Raw genomic sequence first — 20,015 nt, 5'->3', positions numbered from 1 at the left:
GCAGGATGTTATGAGGCATTACATATATTGCAAACTGATGTGCAAGATCATAATCTTAGATTTTGTTCCTTGGTTGATAAGAAAGACTTATACCATGAACCAAATGGATAGCACTGTTTATTGGGAAAACATCCAAATGTACCAACATGTGCAAGTGCATGGGCAAGTATGTGTAAGAATAGAGTTCCATTCATAAAATTTTTGATTATATTGATGACATACCAAGTATATTGACAGCATACCCACACAACCTGGTAACACACCCCAGTGTGTTGATACTATATCCAAGTTCTTGCTTTGCATCACTTGAACATAGCCCATCATAATTAGGACACCAAAAAACTATCTACTATTGGGCACCACCCACATTCCATTTTCTACAGATATCTGAGTGATCATCAACCTAGCCTTAGGATTTAGAGGCATCATAACTATGGATAATTTGTTATACTTGGAACCACCATCTCACCAAAGTTTACAGGAATAAGGAGATAAATTCTGCCGTGTAACATATTTTGATGATGGCTATCAACAAGCAATCAATGGCCTCTAACTAGAGCCAAATCAAATTGCATATAGTGGAATAAAGTGAGGATGCATATGTGACAAACTCAACACCTGCTTGCTTTCCATCTGGTTAGCTCTTGAAATCTCTTTTGCTGGAAACAAGAGCAAACCCTTGCCATCTTGTACCACTCTGGAAAATGGTTGTACTGGCAATCGGCATGTTCTAGTCTGCAGTCTTGTGGTACTCAACTGGTATTCAGGCAGTGATACTGTGGAGACAAACTAAAGGGGGCACAAGTGGATTCTTTGTAAGGAATGGCAGGTCATGTTTCCAAAGCCTGAGGTCGCATGAAAATTCTAGTTGTTGTCAATGAGAGCAATGGAGGGCTGCTAAGCACATCATATGCCATGACATCATTGAAGTAGATTGCTAAGGCAGGCATTCACTCCATTGCCAGTCTTTTTTCTAACTTGCTTTGCTTTGGTACAGCCGCACAATTTGCCTATGTTGCCTAGTCCAATAATATACAATGAAGGCCTCCCTAGGACATGTTCAAACATATTCACAAGGTGGATCTCTCAGTATCTGATGAGGTGTTCCAGTTAATATTATGGATTTTATGGTAGGTGATCCCATGACACAATGTGGAATATTCCTCCATTCTGACAACTCCCGGTGGAGAATCCGTGCCAGGTTCTGTCCAGCACAGAAGCACTGGGATGCTCGGACGACCTGTCTGTGCCCTGAGAACCGACAACTGCTGTCTTTGCTCCTTGGCTGAGGGTGCATCCGACGATGTGACTAAGTCGTGTGGGACACGTGGTCTGGCGGCCAAGAAACCACGCTCATGTGACCGTCTGGGGCGGCCAGTTGGCAGCCAGCCAACAGCCAGGCGGAAGGGGCGTGACTGACCGTGTGGTGGCGTTACGTGCAGTCACAACTTTCGACAAGAATTTCCGTTGACTGGGTGTGCTGTATTGCGGTGGTGAAAAGAGAATCCTTCGAACAGGCTGTTGGTCTGGGCCTGCGTTTTTGGCTGTATGTGATCGGCGCAGCCGCCGGCGGCCGTCAAGAATGCCCGCTGAAGAGAACGTTCCCGTGCGTGTTTGCGCGGACTTCTTTTTAAAGTCCGCTAAAGAGAACGCCCGCCGCGTCCCTGCGCGGACTTCGCAGATCAGCACCGCTGCACATCCGGACCGCACTGCTGCTGGCGACGTGCGACACGCAGTCGGCGACCCGAGAACAACTGCTCGCACTGACAGGGGTGGGATCGCTATGATGCCAAATCCCATCCCTGCTTACCCGCCCCGCCCCCCCCCCCCACACACACCGATATATGCGGGGTTATGCTCTGCATCATTCCGGCGCCTGCCCATTCCTCAGCGCGCATGGGTGGAGCATATCTCTCTGAAGGGTATTGTCCTCCCGCTGCCATCCCGTCCCCTTCATTGTTTGTTTCGCTCGCCTAAATGCGCTGCCAAAATCACTAAAAGGTACCAAAATTGCTAAAATGCCGGCAGTCGACAGGTTCTGAGGAAACCTGGTGTTCGGCCACCGATAATTGTTCATGGTGCTCCGTTCGTACTGCCTCCCACATAGCGCTTATATAAATCCCTCCCATATCCGGGAGCACGCACGCCGCGCGCCGTTCACTCAGGCTACCATTCCCGTTTGCCCAGGCGGAACATCCTGGACAGAAGCACTCCAGAGCCATGAAAGATCACTGCACATGCTGTACGCATGAGTGGACTCACCGGCGCTCGGTGCGCCCCAGGCGCTCTTAATAATGCACTCAGCAAGATCCCGACTCCAAAGCAATATCTGCTCATCATTCCAATATCTGTACAAAGAATCAATGAAACAAAATACGTTGTTTATTACACGTAGGATTTTTCCTCAGCAGAAGGCCTGTAGTCCATTAGCTTTTATTCCACAAAAAGCCTTTCAGTGCATATGCATTTACTGAAGGAAAGAGCTGATAGCAGCACGGGCAGACCGAAGGACCCGAATGGAAGCATTATGCCTCGTCAGCCTCCCGTGCTGGACCTGGCGTGATGCACATACCATACACAATACCGCTGCGGGAGCGCTTTCACGCGACACACGGATATGCAGCGTGCCGTCGCTAGCGTGACATAAATGCCTTCCGGCTTACAATTGCCGTAACAAGCAGGGACGTCTGCTGGGGACGTGAACGGGTTTCCTCCTTATGGGGGCGCCGGGGGCCTATGGAGCTGATCTCGGAAGAGGCCCGTCACCGCTCGGTGGGTAGCCGTCAGCCAGATACTCGCCCAGCCCCGGGCCCGAGGGGCCAGCCAGATGCTCGCCCAGCGCCGGGCCCGAGGGGCCAGTCAGATGCTCGCCCAGCGCCGGGCCCGAGGGGCCAGCCAGAGACTCGCCCAGCGCCAGGCCCGAAGGGGGGCCTGCGCTGGTGATGAGCGCCTCGCCAGGGCCGGGGCTGATCAGGTGCGCAGACGCCAGCGTCACGGCCGGGAACTACGCCGACCCCCGGCCGCCAGCTTCGGTGCAGTGTGCTGGTGAGATGCAGTGGCCTGCTGCGGCTGGTAGACGGGAAATATACGGCTGTTTGCGACGAGCGACGATACAGCGCTCGTGCAGCTGTATGTCACGTTATACAAGGCAGCTTTTGGTCTGAGAAAGCGGGCAGTACACGACTCAGCGTCGCTTGTACAGCCGTTGACGGCACCCAGATGCCGCAAGTTCGTTGCACCGCAGATGCACCGCTGCAATGGAAATAGCACCCTCGACTCTTAGAGTTGGGTGAACATATGCGTGCGGGTTTATCTGATTCGGGCAATGCAGCTTTGGTATTAGAGTCAAGATTATTGCCTTAAACTAGCAGGTGGCGTGAGCAGTAGGAGTGGGCGACGCTTTTATTTCGAATAAGATACTGGATTGATAGGGTAGTGGGGAATGGGTGAAGGGAGGCAGCATGGGTAAGCATAGTCCAAGGTGCAAAGTAGCACTTACGCTCCAGAACAGGTTGGATAAGGGTCATGAAGACCAAGACCATGTAGGTCCATCCACCTACACCATCGTATAGCCAGGATGGCGCACAGCAGGGTGCGAAATTGGGTCACAGGGGTCCTTTCAGCCAGAGCTCCCCCTTTCCTCACCACAGATGCTCTGCTTCTTAAATATACAAGCCTTTTGGCGTCAGGGACCCTATGTTGTTGCGTCATGTGCCCGTTTCTTACTTGTTAGAAGCCTTTCGGGCGCTTTCAACAGTCAAGTACTGTGACCTCCGCTACCTCCAGAGTAGGAGGGGGGGGGGGGGGTCATGGTCTAAAAGCTTCCCCTGGGCTACGCTACTGCGTCTGTATATGCCCCACTGAGTCTGCTGCGATCAACAATCTCACATGATGTTCAAGGTCTTCCCGTTTGCTGGCCGCGTGACTCACCATCACTGCATTCCAATCACATGCTGGTGACATTTTCACATCACTCAAACTTGACGCGCCTAAATGTCAACATAACTTTAATGTTTGCACACCGCACTGCGACGGCCTTGAGTCTGAAATAGGTGTGAGCACATGTTCCTTGAAATGCTTGGAAACAGCGTAAGAATGTCATTGGTAAAACAACCAACCAAATTTTTGGTGATGTTAAGCAGATCAAGCTGCAGAACCCACACGAAATCCTCTTAGATATGCCCATCACCACGGCGTAAATTGTTTGACAGATTGTTCACCGACGGCCATTGGAATTTAAGACAGAACTTCCCACCGAAGCGCATCGCTGTTTATTTAGAGTTCATTGGGGCTGGTCATCGTCATAGCAGCCTGTAGTGAGAGTTCTATCCCGGCATAAGATGGCAGTGGGACATTTTTCGGTGGCATCAGAGCAGGAACTATGCCAGTGCTCTCCCTGAGAATGTCACATGCGTTGCCCGTCATTCGCCTCGTCGTTGTGTCATGTTCCGCGGCGACATCAGCTGTCGTATATAGCTTTGCTCAGAGTGAACTCTGGTGCCTCATGTACGGGTGAGTTTATATATTGTTATTTGCTGCTATATACGCAGCTGTGTATTGTACCGAAGCCGGGGCAGGGATCCAATTAAAGCCCAGGAGTTTCGAAAAGTTGCATTCTGAATGGCAGTGTTGACAAATCCAACCATGGTTGTCAACCTAAGTTACCTATTTTATTAGCCAGAGCAGTTTCTCGTTCGCCCTGGCTTCTTGTCATGCCAGGCTTCGTAATCCAGGATCACAATGGCATAAATTCAACACGAAAAACGTGTTTCTTAAGAAACTAAGAGAGTCGAACTTCACTGCACGTGTGGGAAACCACAGGTGCGGGTTCGATTCCCCGCGGAGCCCGCCCTTTCTGCCAGGGTGAGAGGCAGGCGACGCTGTGTGGGCCTCAACGCAGCTGAGTGCGTACTAAAGATCACCTGGGTCCTGGTGCCCAGTTTTGGTTTCTGGTTCCCACTGGTTCCTTCTTCAAAGCTTAACCCTGGATCCTGGTTCCATCTGGTTCTTATGATAAGGCAGAGCCCGATATCATTGTTCTCACTAGCCCTAGTTCTCACTGGCCCTGATCCTAAATCCTGGATCCTAGTTCTCAATGGCCCTAGTTCTCACTGGCTCTGATCCTAAATCCTGGATCCTGGTACTCACTGGCCCTAGTTCTCACTGACCCTTATCCTAAATCCTGGGTCCTAGTTCTCACTGGCCCTAGTTCTCACTGGCCCTGATCCTAAATCCTGGGTCCTAGTTCCCACTTGTTTTTAGTTTAAGCAGGGCTTTGATCGTGGCTTCTGATTCTCATTGGTCCGTTCAAGAGTATTAGATCTTAGAAGAAGATGTTCATCAAATTGTTATAGTAAAAGATCCTGACAAATGGCTCTCTACCACAAAGTCGTGCAAGCCACAGATGATAGCCCGCATGTTTTTTGCTTTCATGTTGATTAAAAGCCACACACCATAACTATCAAAATTGAAGGCCATTGCCTTCAGCTTAAAAGTAGGTATCGGAGAGCCGAAACTATCACACAGGATAACCCACATATTTTTGCTCTCACATGACATATATTTACTCACCACAGGTAAGTCGAAACAATATGTCGGTATACCACCACTACAACCAATAACACTATTGGTCGTTGATCATTGCCAAGAGCTTAGAAGCGAGTACCCGACATTAAGACATATCATGTCATTAGGCGTGTCTGACATTGACGTATTAGAACGAGCTGAAGTTATCGCCTGGGTGACCCACATATTTCTGATCTAAAAAATCAGCTAGGTTACACACAACAAGCGTGTCAAGCAGTCATCATATCGTGATACCACCATTACGAGTGATGCAGCTGACTGCTGGTTGACGATCATTGCATAACATTTGCAGCAAAGAAGGTACCGGACAGCTGAAACCACGCGCTCTTGACTTCTAGAATGGAAGGGGTGCATATTGTAAATGGTGGCACTATTCAACCACATTTGGATTCGGCAATCATCCTCTAAATTTCAAGTTAATAGAACACAACTTAGAACATATTAGAACAGTTAGAACAAGTTAAAACAAGAATAGAACACAATTTATAGAAAAAGTTAGTAATAGAAAGGTTTTGTGTCGTAAAACCTTGCATTTTCCGTCTGACAAGTATGTGGCGAATTAGGGAGCCAGGAAGGGCTAATACCCGTGACTTTAAAAATTAAATGTTGGTTCTTTCAGTTCAGGGCTAGTGTTGACTCAGGGACCAATGCTGACTATGCGTTGACTGAAAAGAAACAGCAGAAATAGATCCCAACTGCCATACTGAAAAGACCGTTTGACGTCAGCAAAATGTGAATAGCTTTGTGTGATCTGTCTATTTTGCGTGAATGTCTTTCGGGCTTTCAGACTCGTAAGTTCTTATCAACTGGTGCTCTTTCTGTTGATTTCGAAACGAGATGTGGCCATATCCGCAGTTTAGAGATAGACACCTGACTGCGTCAGAAATCAGGGCCGAATGACAGATGAGGTTGATGAGCTATAGGTCAGAAATCAGATAATAGCAGAGCCAAATGGTGTCACTCTTCGTTTAATTTTTCTCTCCTCGTTTCTGATTTTTAACCTTGGGTCGGCTCACGACATTGCCACCCCATACGCATTACATGACATCGAATCGATTGAAGAAGGTGTAAAAGCGATCGGATGGGCGGTTCCGGAGAACAAGCATATCCACGCGATGTGTCAGTTTTTCGCTACCTCCCTGGGTTTGACGCCACTCATCTCCTTTTACCTTGGCCGAGAAACCGTACATGGTGCGATAGATCAGTTAATGAAAGTTGCGTGAAATACTGGCGTATTTTATGTGTCGCAGTGCATGCTTTCAGTCTTGTTGCCAAGATTGTGCTGTGAAGGCCTGCGGCCACGTTTGTTTGTAGCTGCTGACGGCTTGATGGGTTGGAAAGGAGTTTTCGTGACAGTTAGCGAGAAGATAGGACTTGCTGGGTCCAGACCCGCTGTGTTGCAAAGAAATGATGTTTTCAGTAAATCCGAGGTTATTGTGGTGGAGCAGCAATATTCCATGTCTGCAGACGTCCCAGTGAACAACCTTGGGGTAAGCTTATGTCGCAAGTGCCAAAATTGGGTGTTGAAACCGTAGATACAAGATTACATACATGCAGAAAAATTAGGTGGACATGTTCCATGTTCCAAAGTATGGCTGATGTTTGCAAGATGCCATTGTGGCAGGGCTCCGTCAAACTTATCCAACCATCAACTTGAAAAAACACCAAGGGTGCACTTTCATATCGTTAGGGGGCCTGAGCCCTCCCAGTTCTGTGAAAAAATGATGGGAGATTGGATTAGCCTGCTTTCTTTTTTAGCCTGATTTTCCCTGCTCACCGTCCTGAACTGTTTTGAAAGGCTGTGTCCCTGAGAACCCGTTTCTGTCCCTGAGAACCCTGTGTCCCCGTTTCTGAACCTAGAAAATCAAGGTTGACCATCGTCTGAGGTGAGGTTCTGGTTTTTGCTGCTTACTTCGACATTAGTCCAGATAAGGCATTTTGATACTGGTTCTTGCTGAATCCTTTAACATTTTGTCAGGCGGGATGTTGGTGGTGGCTGAATCTTTCGACATAATGCCTGGCTGTATCTTGGTTCTCACCGGTTCCCTTCACTTGGTGTCAGACTGAATTGTGGCCTTTGCTGGATCTTTCGGCTTGTTAGGCTGAGTCTTGGCTTTGGCTGGATCTTTCAACTCAATATGGGGCTGGATCCTGGTTCCTGCTGGTTCCCTCGGCTTATTTCTAGGCTGGTTTCTGGATTCCTTCTGGTTCCAAAACCAAGCACTGGCGTCTGGAGAGAAATATTGAGAACCAGGCCGGAATGTCTGCCGGAATCGCAGCATGACTTGTCAATAAAAAAACATCGCAACAGCTCGGTCACTGTTTTGTCCTCATCAAGTTCAAATCTGTACAGCTAGATTCATTTCAACAAATAGATCTAAGAGTCAATGTCGGTCGAAATCTGGGAGAGGACCGTGTGGCCACCGCGGAGTCTTTCTCCGAATGAACGCGCTCCCGATAACAACACAGCGTCACGATGACGACACGCAATTGGCGGGCGCGGATTGGCCGAGCGGCGGCCACACCTCCCAGTCGATGGCGCCCGCTTACTCCACCGGCGCCGGCAGTGTTTTGGACCGCGCCGGGTGAGGGGGACGGAAGCGTGCCGCGTCCTCGCGCCGCTGCCGCTACGGTGTTCCGGTGTGTCAGCGCAGCCAGCTGCTGCCGCGTGTGTCACCCGGGCCCGGCAGGGGTGCGGAGGCCGTCCGCTGGAGGGGTTAGCGCCTGCTGTACTGCAGGGAGTCAGGTGGGTGCCGAGGCAGCGTGCGCGCACGGCAGCGGTGCCGCCGCACACCGCCCGCCGCCCGCCACCCGCCGCCCGCCGCTGACTCGGGAACGTTCCACCTGGCTGTTCAGCCGGCTGCAACCGAAACTGGGACTGTCGGCACAGCCCTCAGGGAGTGGAGAACTGTGTTGCCCCTCGCTCTGGCCCGTGGTTCGGATATTATTTAAGATACGGCCTTGCCGTTTTCGCCGGCATATTCCGTTGTTGTTGTTACGTGGCGCCACATTAGGCCGTAACGAATGCCAGTTATGTTCATTGTACATATGGGTCTGGACTGGCGGGACGCGCCTGCCTTGGTTGACATTCGAGCAGCGCCGAAGACAGAAAGGACGTCGACTCTTCCGTTACATGTCCAGTCACATTCTCGACGGACCCAACAGCCCGGTAAAAGGCATGCTGTGGAAGAACATTCGATCGCATCGCACGGTGACTTGCATCTTCATCCCTGGCTCCGTTGGGGGCGGAGGCAGGCGAGCGCTCGGCAGCGAGCGACGCCCCGGTACAGGGCATCTCGCGGCCGTCTGACCGGGCTCGCCGCCAAACGGGCCGGGGACGAGCTGGCGCGACGCCGCCGCGCCGGCCGGTGTCCACCGCGCGGCCTGTAGAAAGCCGTCCCACTTCCGGGTCAGGTGCCGCCTCCGGCCGGTGCAGCGGCGCCCGGCCGCTGCTGCTGCAGCGCGGTGCGGCCGCCGCGACACGCCTCGGTCGCTCCGCTGACGGGCACGTGGCCACGTCGGGGAGGCAAGCGACGCCCGGGTGGGTGCAGCGGCGCCCGGCCGCCGCGCCGCGCCTCGGCCCCCGCGCTGACGGGCTCGCGGCCCCGTCGGGGGGGCGAGCGATCGGCTGCCGGGCTGATTGATCGGCAGGGAGCATGTCACCGCCCCGGTGGTATTATCGGCCCGAGCAGATGGGCGATCTGATGGCCTGGCTGGCCTTACCTCCTCGGTCATTGCTAGCCATTGCTGGTCATTTGGGACGGGAAGGGGAGGGGGGGGGGGGAGAGAATGGATCGCGTACCTCATCCGTGTCCGACCAAAACATGCGGCATTGCGGAGGCCGTTTTGATATCCGGGACGTGCACTGTTCTTGCCACGCATGACTGGCGGTTGGCACGGATACGATGTCCAGGAGACGCCTTTCGTTGGATGCTGGGGTGCCGGCTGCTTCCAGTGCAGGTACAGACCACGCGCTGCCGTCTGGACAGCGTCAGGATAACAGCTGGGCTCTGGGGTCTGCTGGGTCTGCTGGTCAATTCAAGCCGTGATCCCGCGATATGACGATCAGCACGTGGGCCCGGCGGACGGACGCCATTTGGAATGGTAACACGCTCGAACCCGTCAGACTTCTACAGGATGGCGTTTGCAAGGCTGCTGAGCGCTTCACTCGTTGCAAATTATTCTGATCATCAGCCCGTCCAGGTGCGCTCAACCTAGAGAATAATCACATCAGGAGACATCAAGTGGCTCAAGGATGTAATCTGGACATAGCTCAGGGTAGTTCGTGGTGTGACCGGCAGCTGGAGCCTGATCTGTGCGCCCATGCTGGTCATGTTATGTCAGTGCTCCATTCAAATCGGCTCGTTAGCAACGGTGACGGATACGCCATCCAATGCGTCGCCGTGACGGCCCGCTCTCTGGCGCCACGGGGGATACCCCCGGTGTACCGCACCACATCCGGCTTGTGCCGGCACCGGTAGCTGGCGGCTGCACGGGCGGTGCGGCCGGCCGGGAATGCGCCCGTGCAGCGGCCGGCCGGCAGGAGAGGGCGGATGGCACGCCGCCGGCCGCCCACCTGCACCCGGCGGCCGCCGCTGGGAGCCGGGGGCCGCCACTGCTCGGCGCCTTCCACTGGATGTGTAGATATGTGATATGGGCTGAAACATGATGCCAAGGCGAAGCAATTGAGCATGGCGAAATAGTCGATAACTCTGTTCTTCTAAAACGACCAAGTGGTTACTCTATAAGCAAGTTTTTAATGGTATCTGCATAGGAAAGGGAATCCTACTGTTAATCTTAGTATGTTTTTTTGCCAGGTCTGCTCTCTCATGCAATAGTATATTCGGCGAACTTTTGTGTTTAACGTCAGCCCTGTGAAAGGCTGGAACCATTATTTTACACCAGCTGTGTGGCAGTGCCTTTCGCGACAGCGTTACATTGTCAGGAGCCGACACCAAAAGTGTAGACGTAGACGAACATGCATCCTTCCATTGTTCTTCCTCCGTGTGCAAACCCCGCTCAAGACTGGGATCGGGGGATCGCCTGGCTTTGAGTCGCGTTGGGGAAGCTGCGTGCCCCTGGACACGAACAAGCGCGGGCTGGGCGACCTTGGCGTCACGCCGGCGTTTGGGCGCACGAGGGCTGCAGCGGCGCGGGGCGGCTGACGAGGCACGGCGGGGTGGGGTCCGCAGCTGGAGCTGCACGCGGCCGACGCGTCATCCCGCGACCGATGACGGGACCGGCCACCGTCCGCTGACTGCGTGCCGGGCCTTCTTGCGGGCGGGGGGGGGGGGGGGGGGGTAGAAGCGCCGAGTCATTGATCTCAGCTCTAATGCAGTTAGGCTGTCGTCGTGGATGTTTTTGTCGACGCAGGAAGAGTTCTGGTAGTTCTTTTGAGGTTATTGGCGCCAGCCATCTGAGGTTGTGGTCGCTATCTAACCAGCGCGTATCCTCTGACGCACCTCCAACGCCACGATTGCCCAGTGGCGTTAGTGGTACGCACAGCTGCGACCAAGCTTTATGGAGTCGAAAATGTATGATAAGTATTTACCGATAGTTGGCTTTGTACGGTACCGGTGAGCACTTCGACTGTACTACAAGCGATTGCTGGTTTGGGTCGCTCTTTGAACTGATTGAGAAAGTCCTGCAGGCAAGACCATTTTTCCTTAAACGCCGGCCATTTCCACGCAGGCCAAGCCAACTCCACGGTCTCCGGTGACATGTACCCTGTTTACATGGGCAGCTGTGATTCGAATTGAGCCGGGACCCGTCCTCGATCCGAACTATCCGGCCCATGTATACACTCACGCGCCGTTCCGCTGATTCGAATCGTGCGCCGGAGGAAATCCCTTCCCGTGAGAGGATCATCCGTTCAGGAAGGGATTTCGTCCGAATTATCGGCCGTCAGCTGTCTAAACAAAAAAAAAAGAAAAATGCCTGGCGCACGCAGTTCTGTTCATGGCCATTTCAGCTTTGTTTGGTGTTGCCGCTTTTCCACGGGTTTTTAGCTATTGCTCGAGACGGTCCAAGTCCAAGATGGTAAAGGAAAAGAGAAAGAAGGTGAAGTTGACACCATGCTGCTAAAACTACTCTTATTATTGAGGGCCTTGTAGGCTAGCAGCACAGAAATGCTCACGTAATTTAGCCTTGCTAGGCGCGTGATCTATGCAGACAGCAGGCGTCGGCGGTGTTTGGTGTTATCTTTCCGCCTAAAGGTTAGATTAATTTACATCTGGGGCAGGCTCCATGCTTCCAAAAGCCAGATGGAGGTAATATGGTCATTTTATATAGCTTTGACTTGTTCTCACTTTAATTTTTGGATTGCTCAAAGTTCTTGCAGAGAACGCCTCCAAGTTTCTTTCATTAAGTTAATACCTAAAGGCCCCAGGAGTGTTTTTGCAGATGTTCCTTAAATTAGGATGCTGGTTGCTTGTCAGTTAAATTTGTGTGAGAAAGGTAGCTTAAAAATTGCTGCATGATATGACAGATAAACAAATATAGATCATTGCAGTCAGCTCGGAATGCGAACTTTTGTATTGGTAGGACCGAAATTGCCCAATGACGGGGTCAGAACAGCAAGAAAGCAAATGTGAACACTGGATGAAAATAGTTGTCATCATTACTCTGCTAAATCCAAGTTTGTGTGTTCCATGTGCAGGAAAACAGTGCATAAACTAACACCTAACATGATGGCACATGCTGCATGGAGAACACATCTGTGTTGCATATCATCACCTGTTTTTGTACTGGTGATTAAATATGTCACCTTGGTGCTTTTTTGTGATGGGTGTCTTTGCAGGCCATGAGGTAGGTACTTCAACTGTTCAACATTTCTTGCAGGGAGTACCAATAGTTTCTTTCAATAAGTGAATACATAAATGCCCCAGGATTGATTTTGCAGACATTCCTCCTGTGACTTGAACATTTGGTTGACCACCTATTGGCAGGAGGGATGCGCTGGATATTGGTGACTGGCTCGTCAAGGAAATATGAAGTTACGTCACACTGGTAGACCAACTGGCAAGGAAGCGGGGGCTGGAATATTTGTTTTTGATGCGATTAGGCTGTTTGTTGCTTGTCGGTTTAATGTGTGTGAGATAGGTAACTCAATAATTCCTGCATGATGCAAAGGATCAACAAATATAGGCAATAGATCATTGCAGTCAGTGCAGAATGTGAACTATTTTTAATGATGGGACCAAAATTGCCCAGTGATGGTTCCAAAATGTCAAGAAAGCAAATGTGAGCACTGGACGAAAATAGCTGTCATCAGTACTCTGTCAAATCCAGGTTTGTGCATTTCATGTGGAAGAAAACAGTGCATAAACTAAGTAAACCTAACATAATGCCACATGATGTGCAGAGAACATCTGTGGTGCACATCATTACCTGTTTTTGTACTGGTGAGTAAATATGTTACCTTGGTGATTTTTTGTGACATGTATCTTTGCAAACCATGAGCTGGATAATTGAGCTGTTGTTATAATTAATCATTTGTTATGAATTTTGAGCCCAGATTGCTTTTGTCATGACAGCTCTGGGGCTGGTTCACATGTTATGATCTTTGGACTGTGCGAACACAGCTGTTTGTGCCACCTAGCCGTCAGTCCATATCAGCCAATGCTGTTGACTGCAAGGATATCAAAGCAGTATTTCAACCCTATTATGTCAAGAAAGCAAATAGCTGCATTCTGACTTGCCAGTCCATGCCAAGTCTAAATGGCAATGCTGCCCTCAGGTACTGATGATGCATTGGATGGGGAAAGACAACATAGTTACACAATTTTTGCCACTAACTATGTAGCATTCATGAGTCATTTCTGTAGCTTAGCTCACTGTTGCAGGCTGCTCATGAATGCATTAGTGTGGGAGTAGGTAATGTGTTTCTTGGGCTGCACAAAGTAGATGACATGATGCTGGGTGGCACACTGATATGAGTGTGGTAAGTTTTTGAGTGTCATTGGCCAGTACAAGAAAATACTGATTTCCTGCTAGCCAAAGTTTCCCGCTAGTAAAAATTTGCATATAACACTGCTTATGTGACAGATTTGGCAGTGCTGACTGTGCAACTCTTGTGTTTCAAGTGTTATGGCTTGTGCTGTAGCTATAAAGCCTATGAGTCCCGCACATATCATTTTTCCAACGGAGTCCATCTTCCTCCTCGCCCTCAAAGCTGTCTCGCGCCCACCATGGCTCGTGACATTCGCCATCCATACGCAGAGTACCTGCTTTTTTCTTCTTGTTTTGTTCAGTTCGCCTCAAAAGCGCAGTTTTCGCCCATAATCCGTTCCTTGATTCGAACTAAGCGGGATCGAACTATCGACCGTTAATCCGACGTAAAGCCGGTTTCGCCCATGTAAACGCCCCTCGCCGAGAGGGTTAACGTCGCATGATCCGTTCCGATCTTAATTCGAATTATCCTCGGCTGCCCATGTAAACCGGGTAATGGTCAGAGCAGCGCCCTGCTTAGCCGGCGGATGCTGCCGTCGATTGGAGCACAGGCGCCGCGCTCTCGCGGCCCCCTCCCCGGCCGCACGACGCGACCTCTCCCAAGGTGACGCATGGGACGTGACGTCAGAGGTGACCTTGGAGCCTGGGGTGGCTGGCGTGGCCACGTGACCACAGCGCCGGGCTGGAGAACCCTCGTCGGAAGTGGCGCACGTGACCGGGGTGGAGAGGGGCTCTCGTGCATGAAAGCGCACGTTTTCGTGCCGTAGGTTGGCGCGTTTCGGTCGTCGCGGCGTTCTTGTGGTCGGACGGTCGGCCTAGTACGAGCAGAAGGTGACCAATGCCGCCAGTTGGTTGCCCGGCCCAGTTCTTGTTGGCCTGAACCTCCGATTAAAACTTGCCGGCGGTCTCGGATGGACGAGAACAGACGCGCTCTCCTATCTCGATCGTTGGCGGCTGGGCCGCCCCAGCCCTGGTTGGCGTGGTCGCCCGATGACGGCGGCGCGGCCACGTCTCGCAGGTCAGACGCTGGGCGTCACGGTCTCGGTCGAGGAACTCCCGCCTGCTGACGTGTGTGTGTGTATCTCCGCTCACCCGTCCGTTGGCACTGTTTGAGCCGGGCCGCGCCGCTCGCGGTCCGTATAAAACACTGTCGGGGCCGCGCCGGTGAACGTGACACGCTGGCGCCCGCCCCCGGAACCCGGCCGAAACCCCCGACGGCAGCGGCCGTATGCCTTCGATCGTCGTCTTCAAGGCGTGCGAAACTCGCCTGTGGTGGTGTGGTGATGGTGTGCCCCGCGCCCCGAGTGAGAGCCTCCAGATGCGGGCGGAAATCATGGGCGGCCAGCTGACCGTCGCTGGTCAGCTGGTCGCCCCGAAGCGGGCGGTCCCGCCGGAGCCCAGCGCCGGGCGTCCGTGCACATGCCATGTGTAGCCCATTCTATGGGCGCCGGGCCGGCGCGGCCGCCTGCAGCCGCGGGCGCCGCTCGCTCTGCGGCGGCCGCCGCGTCAAGGTGAGCCGGCGCCGCGCCCGGCCCGGGACCGGTCGGCCCAGTTTCAGCGGAGCCGTCCCCGCGCCTGGCCTGGCCGGCCGGGCCGCCGCGCCGTCCTCAGCGGCGGCCGCCCGGACGCGGAACCGGCCGCGGCGCTGGGCTCCGGTGGCCGCCAGAGCTGCTGCTGCACGTGCGCCGCGTTACACGTGTGGCGGGTTTTGGGTGGAGTCTGAGCGGACTGCGGGATCAACCGCGTTCTCGCTGTCTAGAGTAATCGGCTCATCGGAATATTCGCTTCCCCGCAGACGATGTTGAATCGGCGAATGGAGGCAGATCTAATGACAGTAGCAAGATATAGTAACATATGATGATACCATGGCACATATTATCGCATGATAGCGGAAGGTGCGTCCGGTTGATGAAATAGGCGTTCAGTGTGTGAACGGAATTGTTCCGAATGAAATCAGTGCCAGATTGAGCTATTTGTCTTCCGTCGGTCGGAGTCTGCTCAAGATGTGTGTGTTCTGTTGTGTCAGAATCGGAATCCATCCCGTGTGCTGCGGGTCGGAGTCGGAATCGTTTCCTCAGAATCGGGATCAAAGTGCTCCGCCGGCGTCCGCACGGAGCACTCGTTTGGTGGCGAGGCGCCAGTGCCTGTGAAGTCGACGCGTTTTCGCCATCGAGCTCCTTAACTCGGTTGGTTATGGAATGTATCAGTTCCCGCATATCAAAACACAGCTCTGAAGCCTGGATATTACTCTTGTCTTGTGATATTATATATATATATATTATATATATATATAATATATATATATATATATATATATAATATATATATATATATATATTATGCACTTCGACGACCGCGGACTTTTGGCTAAGTGCCGGTGCTTGATTTAACGAATGAAGTGGAGGTGAACTTGAGGAGTGTCATAACTAGCATGGAAGCTGTTTCTTATGCCTGAAGGCCCTTGCTCCTACCCCCATCTTGTCTAAACACCAAACACCCTCATGGATGGTCCGTAATGCCAGAAGGGTGTCTAACAGTATCAGAAATTCTCCCCTAGCTATCCCTATTTCACGTGCTGAAAGCTTGCACCGCCCAGCATGACAAAATTGTAAAGGGCGAATTACGATTTTTTCCCTCTGTGAAACAATTTTCCTTAAAACCTGCATAGACCCATGAACCAACTTTACACATGTACTTTGATTTAAATACCCGGTCTGCTGTTTGTCACCTACTTAAAACGTCCTGCTACGCACCACAGAGGCACCATGACGTAGTTAGGTACATTTCTGCATAGCCGTTGGTGCTATACAACAATGTTTCGTTCAGTTAGGGGAAACCGCCTGTATTTAGTGGAGCATCTTGATGTCTTTGAGTTGACATCCATGCCTACATGTACATTTATGTGCATTCATTGATAGTGAAGTTTCATTTGAAAGCTGCATATCATACTGAAAATTAATATAAATTATTAATATATTTCACCTGGACACAAACCAGCCACCGACTTCAAGCGAATGCTACCCATTTGAATATATTGAAGCAAGCATGAAATGTAATGAAATAGGCTCACTTATAATTTTGCATCCCTCTAAATGGAAGACTACTGTTAACGACGCAATTTCTCTGTTTAATAAGTACGCCACCCAGTCATTGATAACGCCACCATAACGTCATTTGATGTGCCTTGTACCTTTGATGTACCTTGTACCTTGTGCGTCATCTGATGTACCTTGCGTCGTACCTTGCACGACGCAAGATACGACCCAACGTGGTACCTTGCACAACATTTATTGAGAGCCAATCGGCGGATTATATTTTCTTGGCCTTGGTCGCCACATGACCAATGAGTGGCAGGGTTTGAATGACGTTATTGTGACGTCATGGATGCTTGGATGGCCTTAAAATAGTCTCCCTGAAAAAGTCGGCACAAATTGGCGGATGTGTAGCCCAGAATGCAGAGGGGTTTAGGTCCTAAGAAGGGCAGAACTGCACCGAATGATGTTCAAGATGACTCTTTCGGTTCATAACCGCATACAAATGTGGAACACTCCTTTAGCACCACTACACCAGCTTATTGGCACTGGGCATCAACCAGAGGTGCCGTTGTCTGGAAGTTCGTATCTTAAGTCGAATCAAAAGTCCAAGGATGGACCAGCTTACAACAACTCTCCAGGCATTGTCCAAAAGATCAGTTTGTTCAAAAGATCCCAATTTCTTTCCATCCATTCAATCAATCCCAACGACATAATAATATCGGCCGTCTAAAACATTCCAAAGTTTTTTACCACTGACCGTGCAATTTTCAAGTTGGAATTAGGAAATTTTTGTTATTTTAAAAATTGTCATCACCACCTACAGCGCCAACCCACACTCAAACATTTTTTGTGCATGTACACGCAGCCTATTTCTTCAATTAGGTCTGCATCCGTCGTAATGTGCGTGAATGATGTTAGGGTGAATTAGGGTGGAGGCTTAAGCACCTTATATGATACCTTGTATGACACTTGAATGATGTTTCATGTACGTATAAAGTATCTGAGTCTTTATGAGCTTGGCCACAGGTTTTCGAAACATCACGTCAGCGCTCAGTAATCATCAGCTGATTGATTCCCGTCAGGCTATTGCTGATTGATTCCCGTTTGGCTGTTCACTGGCGGTGATCGCAAACGAACGATAGGAAAGCAGCCACTGGCGTGGAGGAAAGTTTGTGCTTCATGCCTGTCGGACCGTACAATTGTCAGAACAAAACTTCTCTGTTCCCGAAATCCCGTTCAAACCTGATATGGCGACTGGCTGACCTGGACATAAAAAAGACCAGGCGGCGGTGACGAAGACTGTACAGAGAGAGAGAGAACAGGGCTCAGGAAGAAGACGCAGAAAGTTATCTGTCGTGCTCTGAGAGGACACAACAAAGAGGAGCATAGGGGTTAGGAGTCACTGTAAACTAAAAACAAGGTTTTGTTGCGCATAAGACTATTCTGCATGACAACGGCGCGAAGCGTCAGATAACATACAAACCCATGCGGCTTTAGGTTAAGCTAGTACCTCCAAGTACCATTGGGTCAGTACCTCCAACCCAGTTTTGTGCTATTTTTCACCACCTGCTCTCTGTTATCGCCTTTCCTGCCACCACTGGTCACGTCGCATGTCACTATGTTCCTGCGTGTTATATGCTGGACATGAGTGACCTTGAAAGCACGCCGGTGTAGGCACTGAAGTATGATGACTTGGGTGATGCTGATCTATCCGCTGATCTATCCATAACGCACATCTGTCCATAAGGTACGGTTTCTTAGCCACAAATGCAATCTTGTATAATATAGGTTATTATTTATCATTTAAACAGTTAAGTGTGCGGCATTACAAAACACATCGCATAAAATCTGCGACAGCCATGTTGCGGATTTTGCAGCCAGGGACTTTCACAGTGGTCCCGTTGAAAAATGCCGTGTGGTTTTGTCCCATCGCTAAGTTTCAGGCTCAAAATTGCCAGCACCATTCCGCCACTGCAGTCACTCTTAGCCGTCACCCACCAATTTTATAGAATCGCACCCATGCTCCAAATGTGTAATCAGTGATGCCGCACTGTGCGCTGATATTGCGCGACGCTGCCGCCCTTCCCGCTGCTGTTCGTTTTAGGCCGGGGTTACGGCGGTTTTCGGCTATACTGCCTCTCCGCCCCCATGCTTGGCATTCCATGCCTGTCCCGCTCCGCTGCTGCGTAGTGGCACGGCAGTGGAGGCGAGCCGGCTCTTTCCGGAACGAGCCGGTCCAGGTTGCGGTTCGTGGAACGTGACGTCACGCGGGCCTCGGTGGGTGGAGCTTGCTCCGGGCGGCTCGGTAAGGAGCGCCGCCTGGTTCGGGGAAGGCGCCAGTTTGGAAGCCATCGGCCGGGGAATCCCGGGGTGGTGTGACGCAGGCGGCGACGGCCAGGTGGCCCGGGCTCCGCGGGACTGGCGGCGCAGCTGCCAGCCGGCGGCATTGATCGGCATGGCACAGCGTCCCGAACATTCCGCCGCTCCGACGCCGGGCGCTCATGTGGGCTGTGCAAAGCCGATATCTCGGCGGCGCAGCCGCTACCGCACGTCGCGTATCGGACGGACTCGGAAAACACCGCCCTCACCCCTGACCTTCCGAGCCGACCGTCGGCCGCTCGCGGCGGACGAGACGGGCCCCAGCCGCTCTCTGGGGAAGAGAGCTGGCCCAGCCGCTCGCGGCGAACTAGACAGGCCCCAGCCGCTCTCTGGGGAGAGAGCTGGCCCAGCCGCTCGCGGCGGACGAGACGGGCCCCAGCCGCTCTCTGGGGAAGAGAGCTGGCCCAGCCGCTCGCGGCGGACTAGACAGGCCCCAGCCGCTCGCGGGGGACGAGAGCTGGCCCGGCCGCGCGCTAGGAACGGGAGCCGGCCCGGCCGCTCTCAGGGGACGGGGGGGAGGAGGGGGGGGGGGGGGGGTTGACCGCCCCGGCTGCTCGTCTGCACTCCCAGCGCGGCTCCGCAGCCGGCGCGGCCGCCGCCTGACCCGTCACGTGACGCCCGCGTGACGACCGTATCGACCGGCGCGGCCTATTTGCGGCCGCTGCGCCGGCCGGTTGGCGGCGTGTAACTCCGCCCGCCGACGATACCGCCGCGCGCACGTGCTCATAGCGGGCACATGACGGCCATAAGGTCTGGTCGATGGTCTCGCAGTGCGCGTGGCGCTGGAAGGTGTAGCGCAGTAGCTGCCCCGCGAGGCGTGTGATGTCGGCCCGACCGAAATCAGTGCGTGGGTTACCAGATTCACGTTACATGACTTCCGAGGGAGTGGCCATTGTAGGTGTTGTGATGGACAGTAGCGTGGCCAGGGCGCTGCTTTTGAGATCGTGCCTCCTCCCACCCCCTGGAGGTGACAGTGTCCCTGGAGCCGAGTGCCCGCTACTTCGTGGCTGGTGGACATTCCCGTAAGGGCTTTTAGAAAGATGAAAACGGGACGCTCTTAGCATC

The 20,015-nt window shown here is 52.3% G+C and overlaps 1 protein-coding gene across 1 annotated transcript in view; it reads right to left on the bottom strand.

Annotated features, from left to right (window-relative positions):
* Positions 1-10,701: 10,701 nt before the first annotated feature.
* Positions 10,702-20,015, bottom strand: part of LOC119089955 (mRNA (2'-O-methyladenosine-N(6)-)-methyltransferase-like) — an 11,494-nt gene continuing 2,180 nt past the window's right edge. The window contains exon 3 of the mRNA XM_037212756.1: positions 10,702-10,728. Coding sequence (XP_037068651.1) covers positions 10,702-10,728 — 27 coding nt within the window. The remainder of the gene's footprint in view (positions 10,729-20,015) is intronic.

Source organism: Pollicipes pollicipes, unplaced genomic scaffold (genome assembly GCF_011947565.3).
Source record: "Pollicipes pollicipes isolate AB1234 unplaced genomic scaffold, Ppol_2.1 Scaffold_3087;HRSCAF=3621_pilon_pilon_pilon, whole genome shotgun sequence".
Taxonomy (NCBI): domain Eukaryota; kingdom Metazoa; phylum Arthropoda; class Thecostraca; order Pollicipedomorpha; family Pollicipedidae; genus Pollicipes; species Pollicipes pollicipes.
The sequence above is the reverse complement of the archived record's forward strand: the minus strand, read 5'-3'. Positions and strand labels throughout refer to the sequence as shown.